General features: G+C 46.3%; 1 protein-coding gene and 1 pseudogene across 2 annotated transcripts in view; one reads left to right on the top strand and one right to left on the bottom strand.

The window, feature by feature from the left end:
- Positions 1–1201: 1201 nt before the first annotated feature.
- Positions 1202–1347, bottom strand: LOC129152116 (small nucleolar RNA SNORA33; annotated as a pseudogene).
- A 2729-nt stretch (positions 1348–4076) lies between these two features.
- Positions 4077–13709, top strand: part of CCDC6 (coiled-coil domain containing 6) — a 111078-nt gene continuing 101445 nt past the window's right edge. The window contains exon 1 of one of the 2 annotated variants that reach the window (XM_028151510.2): positions 4077–4747. In XM_028151510.2, coding sequence (XP_028007311.2) covers positions 4430–4747 — 318 coding nt within the window. In that variant the 5' untranslated portion in view covers positions 4077–4429. The remainder of the gene's footprint in view (positions 4748–13709) is intronic. The other variant, XM_008145477.3, reaches the window with a different exon arrangement.

A 13709-nucleotide genomic window follows, 5' to 3' on the forward strand; every position in this document is an offset into this window, starting at 1 on the left:
ATTTATATAGTAGAAACATTTGGGTTGTTTCTAGTTTTCCTCTTTGCTTTAGGAGCCTGGGATTTTCCTGTACTTTCTTTCAAGCTCTGCTGTGTATTTAGTAGAATTTAAAAAGCATTTCCTGGTCAGCAATTCTGTATGATCTGTGTCAAGACAAGTTTTAGGTTTTGTAGGCTACTAAATTATACCAGACATGTAGGTCATATGTTCCAATGTTTGTTGAAATTCTTACTGGATTCTCATCTGATTTACATTAGCCTTTGATTTGTTTCTTTAGACTACATTTGTAGAAGTGGCTTTGATTCAGTGAACTATTGATGAGTAAACGGGAACAGGAAGATAGAGATGAGACATGTAATTAATCTCATAGGCATGCTCCTTTGCCTGGATGGGATGCTGCAGATGCAAGGCTAGTTTGACATTGATAGGTGTGAAATATTGAAAATGCATGTTAAAGAAATGGGCTGGTTGAATACCAGCAACGGTAGGAAGTATGGATGTGGTTGTTTGGGTTCAGGATCTCCTGACGATGGGACTAGGAAATGGAAGGGAGACATCCTGGATGGTTCAGTGGGATGTAATCTATGTGTTGCCAGAAAAGCCACCCCAAAGTGGCCTTGCTTTGCCCTGCAAAAGTAATTGTTCAGTTAGATCAGTGGTTCTCAATTGGGGTAATTTTGTCCCCCAGAGGATATTGGTAACGTCTGGAGACCTTTTTGGTTGGCCTGCTGTTGGCATTTGGTGGGTAGAGGCTAGGGATACTGGTAATCAGTCTGCAGGACAGGACAGACCCCCTCTCCACCCTGCACCCTCCACCCCTTAACAAAGAATTTTCCAGTTCCAAGTGTCAATAAAGCCAAGGATGAGAAACTCTATAGTATATCTAAGGACTGGATATAATCTCTAAATCAAAAGTATATTTAAGTAAACATTATCAACTATCTTTCAAGAAATGATAGCAGCACAGTGGCACATCCTTCTATGATTCTATCCAAATTCTGACAATGATATCTACCTCATACCTGGGTCACTCCAATTCTCTCTTTTTTTTATTTTTATTTTTATTTTTATTTAATTTTCTAAAAAAGTCATATGGGATTTTCATTTTAATAACACTTAGAAATTCCAGCAAGCCATCAATACTAGTTATAGTAAAGCTTTAAAATTAGCTTGTGTCTTATGAAAATTGTTTATTAAAACTTCTTATAGCCATTTTCAGGGAACTTAATGACTTCAATGTCTTAATGACTTCAATGTCTTTAAGGCTCGTAACATGGCTTTACTATTGCCAGCTTTCTCTAAATTTCTGCAGAACACATTCAGGTAAGCAGACTTATTGGCTGGCTTTCCAATTCTCTTAAAAACCGTAATGGTGGGTCCTGCAACCACCAAATCCAGTCAGAGTTTGAATGAAATTACTCGTATTTGACATTAACATAAAAAGAAATGGACAGCGATTTATTTAGAGCCATTAAAAATTGAACAACAAAATTTCCCTATGACTTATAGCATTGTTTTAGTTTTACGATGGAAAGTTCCAAGGCTGTGGACTAAATCAGCTGCACAAATGGCGTTAGACAAAGAAAAATGTTGATGTTGTGTCTTGCAATTAGACTCTAAGGTATCCTTTTCCTTTGTGTTACACTTTTGTAGCTTAAATTTGGAGCAAAGGTAAATGCCATTGTTTTTCAAATGGCAGTGATTGTCTAAATGTGTCTCTTCTTCCTCCAGGCAGCACACACTACCATTCATTCTTCTGATTCATTTCCCCCAGAAAGCTGAGAAGGAGTTCTATAATGATATTATTGGTTTTTTAAACTAGTGTTTCCATTGTAATGCTATTACGGAACCAATGTTGTGATAAATGCTCTGTTTATAAGGGGACTCGCTTTTACAAGAAGTAGAAAATTAGACACGCTTTGGCTTTGCAATAACAATAAAAACCACAGTGAAAAAATATTCTCCAGTTTATTCCCATCTGTATCAGCAGGGAAGCTCTAAATGATGGCTTTTCCCCCTAAAGTCTCCTAAACACGATTACTGCCTAAAAGCACCATGTCAAAATGCACGTTTCCTCCAAATCGTGTTCAAGACCCATACATTCATCAGCTTACTATATAACGTGGGCCCTTTAAGAAAACCAGGCACTTTAAACCCCACCCCTCTGCTGACTGGAAGCAGTAAAGTCCGCCTTTCTGAGGCACTTGGTGGGTGATAAAGCTAACACCGAGCCAGCTTTCCCTCTGCTCTGCCTGGAAGGAATGTTTCTGTGGCAATAAACTCCAAACGTGGAAGCCTCAGCACACTATGGGTTAGGGAACAATAGAAACTTGGGAAGCGTGGAAGCCAGATCGGCCCTTAAGATTCGACCATAGGTGCTGAATAAAGTGGGAAGAAGGCTTTTAAGCCCGTTTTCCCCTGTGGTTGCAGCTAACTCCCTGCTAGCTTTCCTCTTCCATGTCACCCAGCAAGTGCGTTTTCCAGAAGCCCTTGGCAATTTAAGGAGCTGCTGGTCTCATGTGCCAGATCCCCAAAAGGAAAAGTTGGGGAGAGAAATAAGTTTCGGTGAAAATTAGACTGGATCACTTCTCACAGAATTATTTACATTGGCCATACGTTTCTCCCCCACCACCACACCAACAGGGGCTAAGTTCAGAAGTCCTCTGGCACTAAAATAAAAATAAAAAAACAACTAGGAGAAATTTGGGGTGTGACCGGTTGGCATGTCTGAGCTCCCTGCTAGAAGCAGCCATCTTGGTAAAAGATGATGTCATTTGGAAGACTTGGAGTTTTAGTTGATTCAGAGGTAACAGTTTCCATTAGCCACTGAATAACAGCTTAATCATTAGATCAAATTTAGGTTTAAAGGTAACGAAGGAGTGGGAATTAAAATAATTCCTTTCCCCACCTCTCTACCCTTCTTAACATATTATAAACTTTTCCAAAAGTTCAAAGGACTAGAAAAGAAATTTACACCCCCTACCCCCCCCCCCCCTAAATTTTCTGTTTCCATGTGTTTGTGCTTCCCTGGACTAAGCTTGGATAATAAAACTAGTCTGGTCAGTTTCACTTTCTAATTTTTATACATAAGTGAAAGCTGTTTTGTGTCAACAGTGTAAAGTGTTTAGAATCATCTCACCTGCTGGGTCAATTTCCTACAAGTCTTTCTTTGGGAGGGGAGGGGAGATAAAAGTTTTTATTTTCAATTTCCTACGCCTCAAAATTAGAACCCCGAATGAGACCACATTAGAGTAATTAATCTGTTTTATTTTTTTTTTACTTACAAACGTTTTCTAGGAGTGGCAGGACTAGTGAGGAAAGGTGATGGTTATGGTTCTGTTACATTCCTACTTCATCGTCACTATTTGTATAGCATAATGCTATGTCTGCAGCTACTTTGGGAAACTGGCACTTAAAGAGATGACTTTCAATCCACGAAAAGTGTTTATCATTTTTTTTTCTTTTTCTTTTTGGATTCGATGCTGGTGTCTTAATTCTACTGTGAGGCATGTCCTGGTACTATTTGCAAGATGCGAAGAAAAAAAAGAAAAAAGAAAAAGTTGCACCGCATTTAAACAATTGAGCGCAGTGCGGTGTGGGAGATTATCAGGAGTCCAGGCGGTGGTGTGTCTTCTGCAAATCTTTCTTAAGGAGGTTAACCTGTGGCCGGTGGTGTTTTCGCCCCACTCTCCTCCTGGCAGGGGAACTTACTGTTCTTTTAGCGCGACTCAACGCCTCCCAGTCAGGCTCCCTGAGATAAAACCGAAAGGGCTGCGTGGATGTTTGAAACAGACAGAGGGAGACACGAGCACACGCAGTCGGCGGAAGACGGGGCCCCGACGCGGCCGGGGCTGGCTGACCTCTCCACGTGTCCCCAGCACCTGCAGGGCCAGCGGGGCATTGGGTTTCCTTTTCCCGGGAGCGGGCGCGAGCCCGGAAGAGGCTGGGCGGCCTCGGGCTTCAACCAGGGGGCGCGGAGGCCCTCCCTCCCTCGGAACACGTGCGGCCGGCGAGCAGCTGGTGCGGGGGTCGGCTTGGCTTCCTCGCCGCGCCCGCGCCCGCGCCCGCGCCCGCGCGTCCCTGGCCCGCCGGCGGACGCCTGGAGGCGGGCCGTGGCGGCGGCGGGCCGGTCCCGAGCTCTCGGCTAGCTTGGCGGGGCGGCCTCCCGAGCGCGCCCGGCCGGCCGCAGCGAGCCCCAGTGCAGTACTGCCCGAGCCCGGGCGGGGTCTCTGTTCTCTGGCGGAGGCGGTCCCTTGGCAGCGGGAAGCTCCCTCTCTTTCTCTCGCCGCCGCTCCGCGTCTGCGCCCTGGTGCCAGGCGCCCAGCTCGGCGCTCCCCTGCGCTCGCCCCGCGCCCACTCATTCGCAGCCCGGCCTTCGCCGCCGCCGCCGCCGCCTCCCGCTCCTCCTACTTCCCCAGCCGCCGCGGCCATGGCGGACAGCGCCAGCGAGAGCGACACGGACGGGGCGGGGGGCAACAGCGGCAGCTCGGCCGCCATGCAGTCGTCCTGCTCGTCGACCTCGGGCGGCGGCGGCGGTGGCGGCGGTGGCGGCGGTGGCGGCGGCGGCGGCGGTGGGAAGTCGGGGGGCATTGTCATCTCGCCGTTCCGCCTGGAGGAGCTCACCAACCGCCTGGCCTCGCTGCAGCAGGAGAACAAGGTGCTGAAGATCGAGCTGGAAACCTACAAACTCAAGTGCAAGGCGCTGCAGGAGGAGAACCGCGACCTGCGCAAAGCCAGCGTGACCATCGTGAGTGCCCCCCGGGGGCGCGCCGCCGCGCCAGCCCCCGCCCGCCCCGGGAGAGGCAGTACCAGGACCCGGGCAGCCCCCGGTCTCCCCGAGGTTCCCGGGGTCCCGCAGCGAGCACACGCTCGGTCGAGACCTGCCGGCCTCCGGAGGGTGGGGGAGAGGGAGGTGCCCCTTCGGGGCCACGCGGGTCTGTCTTCCCCCCCGGGGTCCAGGCCCGTCGCGGGGTACGGGAGAAGGCTGCTGGGACCACCCACTCGCGTTCCCTTTTCACCTCTGGGGAGGAGGCCCCTCCCGGGCAGAGCTGGAGGCTAGCGGCGTGGCCGGGGGGGCGGGGTGGGACTTTTTCAGTACTAGCGTGCTTGAGGGGTGCTTCCAGAATCTGGGGAGCCCTGCGCTAGGGAAGAGGGAGGAGGCTGGGGGCCTGTGTCGGGGGCCTGGCTTGGGGCGCGCGGGGGGGGGGGTGCGCAGCTGGGCTGGGCACTTGGCTGGCATCTGGACGGCGCTGGCTGGATCGCCGGGGAGGGGGCGGGAGAGAGTGGCCGGGAATCCGGGAAGTGGAGTTTTCTGGCCAGGATCGAGAGGGAAGGGCGGGTGCCGGGGCTGATGCTCCCACCTCCGTTGGAAGTCCTTTCCTTGGTGGGGAGGGTGAGGATGCGGGGGGTGGCAGAGGCGGTGTCCAGCTGCGTGAAGGCGGCATCTTTACACGGGTCTGGACAGGGAAGGGTATGAAGCCTGAAACCAGCGTGAAAGGTAGCGACTCCCTTGCCGAGCAAGATGTGCATACGTGTGTTTGTTTCATTGGTGGCGAAGCGTCTGGGGGTATTTTGCCTTATGAGTCCGGATACTTGACAGGAGAACAGGCTGTCCCCGGAGGCTCCCCCGAAGAGGGGGGTAAGGTTAGGGACATTAGATCTCCCTAATAGGCGTCTAGAAAAGTCCCCGATAGCTGTGATGAGACAAAACATAACTGGAAAAAGTACACCGAGGGCTCTCACCTAACATCCCCGTCAGCTAGCCACCTCATTACCATGCAGAATCCCCATGCAGACAATCCTATTGAGATCAACACAGTTCCCCAGCCAGGAGCAGAGAAGGAAACGTGAAGAAATCAAGGGGGGGGGGGGGGGGGGGGGGGGGGGAAATTGCCATCCCTGCTGCACAATGACTGACTAGACCAAATCTTCAGATGGAGAAAGAGATACGGACTTGGAGATGGATCAGAGATCACACGCTGGGAAGGAAGTGGGGGCAAGTGCAGATGCCCTTGTGCCAGGAGAGTCTTCAGTGGAGGAGTGAGTGTGTACGTGTGAGTGGGTGTGTGTGCGCCCCCCCCAACTCTAGGTCATGCATAGGAACCGGACGGCGTTCTGAATTAGCTTAGAAAGCAGGTTTCCACCCAAGTTTCAGTGCGATTGGCAGCCTAGGTAGAAATTGATTGTAGAAAGACACTTAGTATGCTCAAACCCAGCCCTCACCAATGGAATTGGAACTGTCAAATTCTCGAATTGCCCCTCTGGTAGGAAAGGGGGAGACATTTCCATAGGCAGCCACTTCCAAGCCTCCTCTGTAGCTTTCTTGGCCAAGAGAGATGTCTGCTGAGTGAGGGTTTGAGAAGAGGGCATAGTTGGTGGAAGCAGTTTATTTAAGGGTTTGAGTTAGTAAATGAGAGGGTTGGTCTCTTGGAGAATGTGAACCACGGAAAGTCATAAAGCTTACATGAAACAGAATCTCTAGCCTCTCGCATACAGTGAGCAATTCAGGCTGTTTTTGTTGGTTTGGGAGGGAGAATGCGGGGTGGAGATACTATGAAAGGGTTATCTGTTTGACACTTGACCATATTATAAGTAGGTCTGTAAGTTGTACACAAGCACCTTGGTTTTGCAAGGACAAACGTGTTCATTCCTGGTGTATAAAAAATCAGAGGCCTTCTGAACACTTGCCTTGAGTGTGTGAGGTGTGGTGGCTTTATTCCTTAGCACTTAACCCTCCACTAAAACTGACATCCAACCGAGTGTACTTTGTGAAATGCTCGGTGGCCTTATGAGTAAAGTTTAAACATTATTTCAGATGACAGCTTACAAGTACTAGAAGCCTCTCCATTCTTCCTTAACCTCTGATGAATATATTTAAGGGAGACAAATGAAAAGTGCTTGTGGTTTACCTGGTTCTCGAGTACTTGGCAGGTGTTGCTAAGGCCAAAGGCAGAGAAGAGGTTCCTTTAAGGTTTTGAAAGTTTTGTTAACTGAACCAGGGCCCAGAGTGTGTAGCTACATGAAATGGGTCTGTGGATGTAAGGAGTACATCGACTGATAAAACACTGTGTTGTCTTTTTTTGTCAAGGTTAAGCCGTACAACCCCTGACGACTCTTAACTTAAACATAGCTGGGAGCTAGCTGCCTAGGAAGTTTGTGACAAGATCGAGATACTCAGTTAAGGGGAGGCCTTGCTAGATTTTTTTCACTTAAAATAATTTCAGTTCATTTGAAGTGAAGATGGAACCATAATCCTATTACTTGCCTTCCTGGTTCTTATTAGTTCCTCTAGTTACAATAGTAATTAGCATGTTGATGAGCACAGAAGATGTTTATGGATGGCCTTTTCTTTTCCCTGCGTATGATCAGGAAGGTACATTGCTCATCAGCCTCACCCTGGAGAAGAGGGAGGCGCCTTCTTTTCTTTGTTTTTGTTTTTTTAATGGACTTTATTTATTAGAGGAGTTTGGGGTTCCCAGCAAAATTGGTTGGAAGGTACAGAGATTTCCCCTGTACTCCCTGCCCTGCCTCCCCTCCCTCCCGCTATGTCCAACATCCCCCCGCCAAAGTGGTACATTTGTTATAATCAGGGAACCAGCGCTGACACATCCTAAGCACCCAAAGTCCATAGTTTACATTAGGGTTCACTCTTGGTGTTGTACATTCTGTGGGTTTGGCCAAATGCATGCATACTGACATGTATCCACTAGTATTATACAAGGCAGATACGGTGCCCTAACAATCCTCCACGCTCTGCCCTTCCATCCTTCCCTAATCCCTGGCAACTGCTGCTCTTTATACTGCCTCCCTAGTTTTGTCTTTCCAGAATGTCATCGAGTTAGAATCATACAGTATTGCAGCCTCTTCAGAATGGCTTCTTTCATCTAGTAATAGGCATTTAGGTTTCCTTCATGTCTTTTTATGGCTTGATGGCTCATTTCTTTTTTTGCACGGAATAATATCCCATTATCTCAATGTGCTACAGTTTATTTACCCCTTTACCTGCTGAAGGACTTTGCTGCTTTCAGATTTTGGCAATGATGAATAAAGCTGCGATAAACACCAGCGTGTTGGTTTTTGTGGACAGGAATTTCAGCTCAGTTGGGTAAAGAGCAAGGAGCACAGTTACTGGATTGTACGTAAGAGTACTTTGAATTTTGTTAAGGAAGTGCCAAACTGTGGCTGTACTGTGTTTGCATTCCCACCAGCAGCGAAAGAGTTCCTGTTGCTCCACATCCTTGACAGCATTTGAAATTGTCAGTGTTGTGCATTTTGAATATTGTAATAGGTGTGTAGTGGTATCTCGTTATTGTGCCCTCTTTTTTTTTTTTTTTTTTTAAGCCCAAAGGCCAATAGAAGCTTGTAACTAATGGTCATTTCTGTCTTTTTTGTATGTGAGTGCTTATTCTGATCAAACTACCCGTTTAGTAAAGGACTGGTTTCATGGGCATGTGTTCTCAGCATTTAGAGGTAAACATCATCTGTGGGGAAGAATCGGATGGATGAGGCCCTTCATCCGTGTCTAAAAGGGCATCTGGGAGTTAGAGCTTGCCCCTAGTGTTCTATCTGGGAATTAGAGGTGGAATGGAATGCTTTGAGTGATTCTCCTATTTCCCCTAGTAAATCGGGAGTGGAAACGGGCTGATGATTATAGATCATAACTTCTTCGGAGTGGAGAAAATAAACAAAAAACAAATGTTGAGTAGCTTGTAGATGTTAGGTTATATCTATCTGGCTTGTACTATGGGGGGAAATTGGAGGTTATCTAATTCAGTGTAGTGATGGGTGTCCAGGAGTGGTAATCTGTGAGAAGGTGAGGAAATGCAATTCTGGGCAGTAATTGGATGGCTTCCAACTTCTGGACTAGTTGCTGGTATTCTCAGAGTATACCCAGGGCCTCCCACCTGGCAGGGCTAGTCCTCTAAAGCAGCGGTCGCCAACCTTTCGGACCTCACCGACCACCAGCGGTCCGCTGCTCTAAAGAGTGTGCTTCTCTAGACCGGTTCAGACCTTCAGCGTGTGTTTGCTTTGAAAAGAAAAATCCTGTGATAATCCACTAGTACTTAAATATCTTTCTAACCATAAAATTAGTCCTTCATTATAGAAGTTTACGGAAATACAAAGGTATTTGGAAGTTACAGTAGAAAAACACGTTGGTATGGCATGATTAGAAAGACAAAGTTTACGGAAATACAAAGGTATTTGGAAGTTACAGTAGAAAAACACGTCGGTATGGCATGATGTTATTTTGAACATCAGCAGTGTAATGACCTCATTAACCAGTAAAAGCCACCATATAGTTAATGTTTTGGATTACTTACTCTGGAAGCCCAATACACCATTTTCCATTTTTAAGACTTCATTTTGGCAGATTCTTTGAAGATAGGAGATCAACATTTCTCTTATAAAAAGGTAGATTGTGTGTCTTCTTGTTTTTTCTTGGTTGAAAAAATCCTTGGATTTTTATAGAAACACCCCGCTTTAGACACAACTTGGAAAAAAGTATGACCCGATAGGTCTAATTGTTTGCAAGTTCACTCTTTCTAAAGAGGCTATTCTTGGATTTCTTCTGCAGTTAAAGTTCTTCATATTTGTAAGTTCCTTCTGTGTGTTTCATATAATCTATTTGTATTTGACTGCAAAAAAAAAAACAAAAACCCCCACAAAAAAACACAAAACCTTAGAGTAGGTGGTGACAGTCTTTTATAGTGTCCTCCTTACTTATTCTGCTGGGTATGGGCAATAGTTCAAAGAATCACCAGTATCTGGTTTGTGGTAACTCTTGTTCAAGACCAGAGAGACTGGCCTAAAGCAAAAATCTGAAGCAGGCATTGCTCGCTTTAAAACTTTCCGGGGCTCCCCACTGCCCTCTGGGTCCCAGGAAAGATTCTGGAGGTGTACCAGGCTCTGTGCGACCTGGCTGTGCTTATTTTACAGACGCACCCCTCACGTTGGAAGCTCTCCCTGGGCTTCGCGCTGCTGGTTCCTGGAATTAATTGTAGCAGGTTTCTCTGGCTCCTTTAGGATGTACCTCGTGCCCTGACTGTTCTTCCCTCCTTCTCCCCTCCCGTTCACCTTGGGAATCCACGTCGACGGTACGCCCCCCCCACCCCCCCACCCACCCTACCCCCCGCAGTGTACACTAGCACCGGCTCTTTGCCAGCCACACACTGGGGTTTGTGCCCATTCACTCCCATTCCTCAGTGCCTGGGTGTGGTAGAGTCTTTGGGTTGACTCCAGAGGCATTGGGTGATGAGGTGTTTTTGTTCTTTTTGTACTGGGGTGAGGGTGCTGACACTGTCTCCTGACCTATGTCCATAGAGTCACTCTCGTGCATGTGTCCTCCACAGCAGCAAGCAAGCACCATCTTCTCCATAGTTGGTTGGTTGAACAGATTGGATGGACGAGTGGATGGATACACTGTATACTTTGGGGGACCACTGGAATCAGTGTGTGCCCCAAGCCCCGGCCTTCTAACCGTGGGTGATGTTGTAGGCTACCTTGTAGCGTATACCCAGAGGCTTGTCTAGATGCTGGTGATACATTTCACCTTTGGCAGGGGACAGTGTCTTCAGGTTCACCTCTCTAAGGTGTCTGAGTAAAGCTTAGCGGGGGTGGGAAACATCCGGCCCCAGGGCTATATAAGGCCCACAGAATCCTTTGGTCTGGCCCTGCCAAGGCAGTAGGGGCGAGTTAACTAAATGTTTGACCAAATCCAGCAGGCTAATTTTGATCATTTTGTATGGCCCGTGAATGATGTTATAAATATCCAGATGGCCCTTGGCAGGAAAAATGGTTCCCCACCCACCCCTGGCTGATGGGGAAGAAGTGGCTCTGTTGAAAGTGTTAAGATTTGCCACTTCAGTTTTGCCATGGTGACAGATCACCCCAGGCATTTCTTATGATTTTTTTTTTTTTTTTTTTTATGTTGAAATGCCCCTCAGCCGCCTCTGGGATACAATTATGAACTGTGATAGAGGGGATGTATCCGTGCGAGTACCGGAAGCTCCATTTGAGGGAGTATCTGCAAATAAGATCAGGAGACTCGCTGACTCCTCGTTGATGTCCACCTATGGCCTGCAGACTGGGGTTTGGTAGATTGCTGTAGCGTCACAAACAGTGTACGTGCATGGTTTTTAATTTTTCCTCCCTCAAACCAGGCCTCGCAGAGCTAACTGCATTTACAGCTACAAATCCGAGCTTTTAAACTCCAACCTGGAGGAGCAGAGGAGTAACCATCTTGTTCCCTCCCATACTTTTTCCCTCTGTGGGTAAGGTGTTGCTCTTTGTTTTCAATTACAATGCAGTTGCTTTTAGATAGATTGCATCATTGTCAAAGCCCGGGAAGTGGCTGTTCGGCAGGTTCAGTGTGTTCCTGCTTGCCGGTGGTTGAACTTTTCTTGACAGGGAAACTAATGTTCTGGAAAATATTTCTAATCGTCAGGATCTTGGAGTGGTGTTAACTTGCAGATTCTTCTTACTTCCCCAAGGTTGTCAACTTTTTTTTTTTTTTTTTATGGCTGTCAAGCTCATAACTGTGAATTTTATCCCAGTGTTCACACCAGTACATTGCAGACCTCAAACTCACTTTGTGTAGGTGTTCTCTTCTAGGGAGAAGAAGGCTAAACCAAAGGGTTAATAGTTTTGTTGATGGATATTTAGGTTTAACTCACTCCTTCCTTGATGGTTCTTAGATCTTAATGCATGGGGTAGGGGGGGTAGTTTAGTGATTAACATTTATTATAGTACTCACATGGTTTAATGCTGGGAAATTTTCTGTGTTTTTTTTCTCCCACGCCCTCCCCTTGCCTCCTCAGTAAGGCACAAAATGGTATGTGACAAATACAGCCTGAAATAGGCAGGATTCAACCTATAAGTCCTTATGAAGGGCTGACTGTGTGCCAGATACTCCGAAATATTCGGAAGGAATGTAAGGGCTTCTCCAGCAGCCTACCAAGGATTGCACTTGACTTTCATTCAGCTTGGCCCTGGCTGGGTGCTGTAGGGAATGCAGAATAGAGGGAGCGGCCTCCCTTCTCCAGCATTTCCCAGCCGTGAGAGTCACGCAGTACAGAGATAACTCACATATGAGTGGAAGCAAGACTGGAAGTCCAGGCATGCTCCTGAAGGGGTGCCCAGCGACGGCTGTTACCTTCCGCCTTCCGGTTCATCTGTTTTATGAATATCTTTAAGGAAAACAATGTATCATCTTCACTCAGTTTAATGAGCTTGTAGTTTATTTTGTAAGGCAGAGATAGGGAGAGCTGTTGCTCAATTTGTCTGTGTCGAGGTGGCCTGGGAGGCTTTTGTTTGTTTTTAATTTTCTTTGTTATGTGGTGAGGAATGAAAAGAAGGGCCATTGATGTTTTAATGTCATGATTTACATCTGCCTGCAGATTGAAATGATCTAGGTGGTTTTTCCTTTATTTCTGTCACACTCTTGTACTTTCCTTTCACAAAATATTGTTTCATGGACCAAAATTTTCTTAAGTCTTCAATCTCCAATCTGTGAAAGCAAAGACTTATTATGTTAAAAATAGAGATACTAGATTATGGGCAATTTTAAATGCTGTGTGTGTGTGTGTGTGTGTTGTGTGTGTGTGTGTTTTGTTTTTTTTTAAAGCAATGTTGATTGACAGGATAATCTTCCGCGCATCTGTTCCAGATCAAATCAGCCTTAGGTGCCAGGTGTGTGGCTGGAGTGATCTGGTTAATGCCCTCCAGGGCATCTCAGGGCACTTGGGATCAAATGAGGCCACTCGTGCCGCGGAGCAGAGTTGAGATACTCAGCCAGACATAGGTCATAATTCAAAAAAGTTTTCCATAGAAGGAAAGAGGAAAGTGAAAGAATGAGAGCAATGTGGATTATGGGTGAGCTAAAGTGAGTTCCTAGAAATCTTGTGCCCACATTAAGCACTTCATGTGTGGCTGTCATCAGTGAACAGAGTCTTCAGTGTTATCAGCGTTTGGAGACTGAATTAGAAGGGCTAAAATAATCGTGAGAAAAAGAATTTATTTGGTGTTTAATTATAGAAAGAGCTTCTAGGCTCATGAAATTGTTTGCATGTAAGTGGTGATTTTTTTTTTAGTTGTCCTAACATACCAACTCAAATAATAACTTTTATTCTATTGAGGGTTTTTTTTGTTGTTGTTTTTCAGTTCTTCGTTGGACAGGCCTTAATTTATCTAAACAAAGGCGTTTGCTGAGAGTCAAAACATTGTGTTGCTGCTTCATTTAATAGCTCCTGATTATAGAAACACTAAAATTTGAGGGGGGAAATCGGCTAGATAATTTAAATGTCCCAGTTAACCAAAGAGTACACTTTTAAGTGAATACGCCATACCATAGAGGTTTGGATTTAGTTAGGTTCAAATCACTACTTGGAAGGTGCCATGGGTTTTGGAGAGTATATGAACTATTTCACATCATTTTGAATCTTGAATGCATGTAGCTTATTATCGAGAAGTACCTTAGGTCCCAGAGAATAGGGTCAGTGACTTTTTTTGTGATTTAAAAAATTGCGGTAAAGTATACACAAATAAAATGACCATTTTAACCATTTCTAAGTATACAATTCAGTAGCATTAAGTACATTCACGGTGTTGGGCAACCATCACCACTATCCAGTTCCAGAAGTTTTTCATCATTCCAACCAGAACCTCTGTCTTGTTTCAACAATATCTCTTCATTTCCCGCTACCTCCAGCCCC

The sequence above is a fragment of the Eptesicus fuscus genome, chromosome 17 (genome assembly GCF_027574615.1).
Source record: "Eptesicus fuscus isolate TK198812 chromosome 17, DD_ASM_mEF_20220401, whole genome shotgun sequence".
Taxonomy (NCBI): Eukaryota; Metazoa; Chordata; class Mammalia; order Chiroptera; family Vespertilionidae; genus Eptesicus; species Eptesicus fuscus.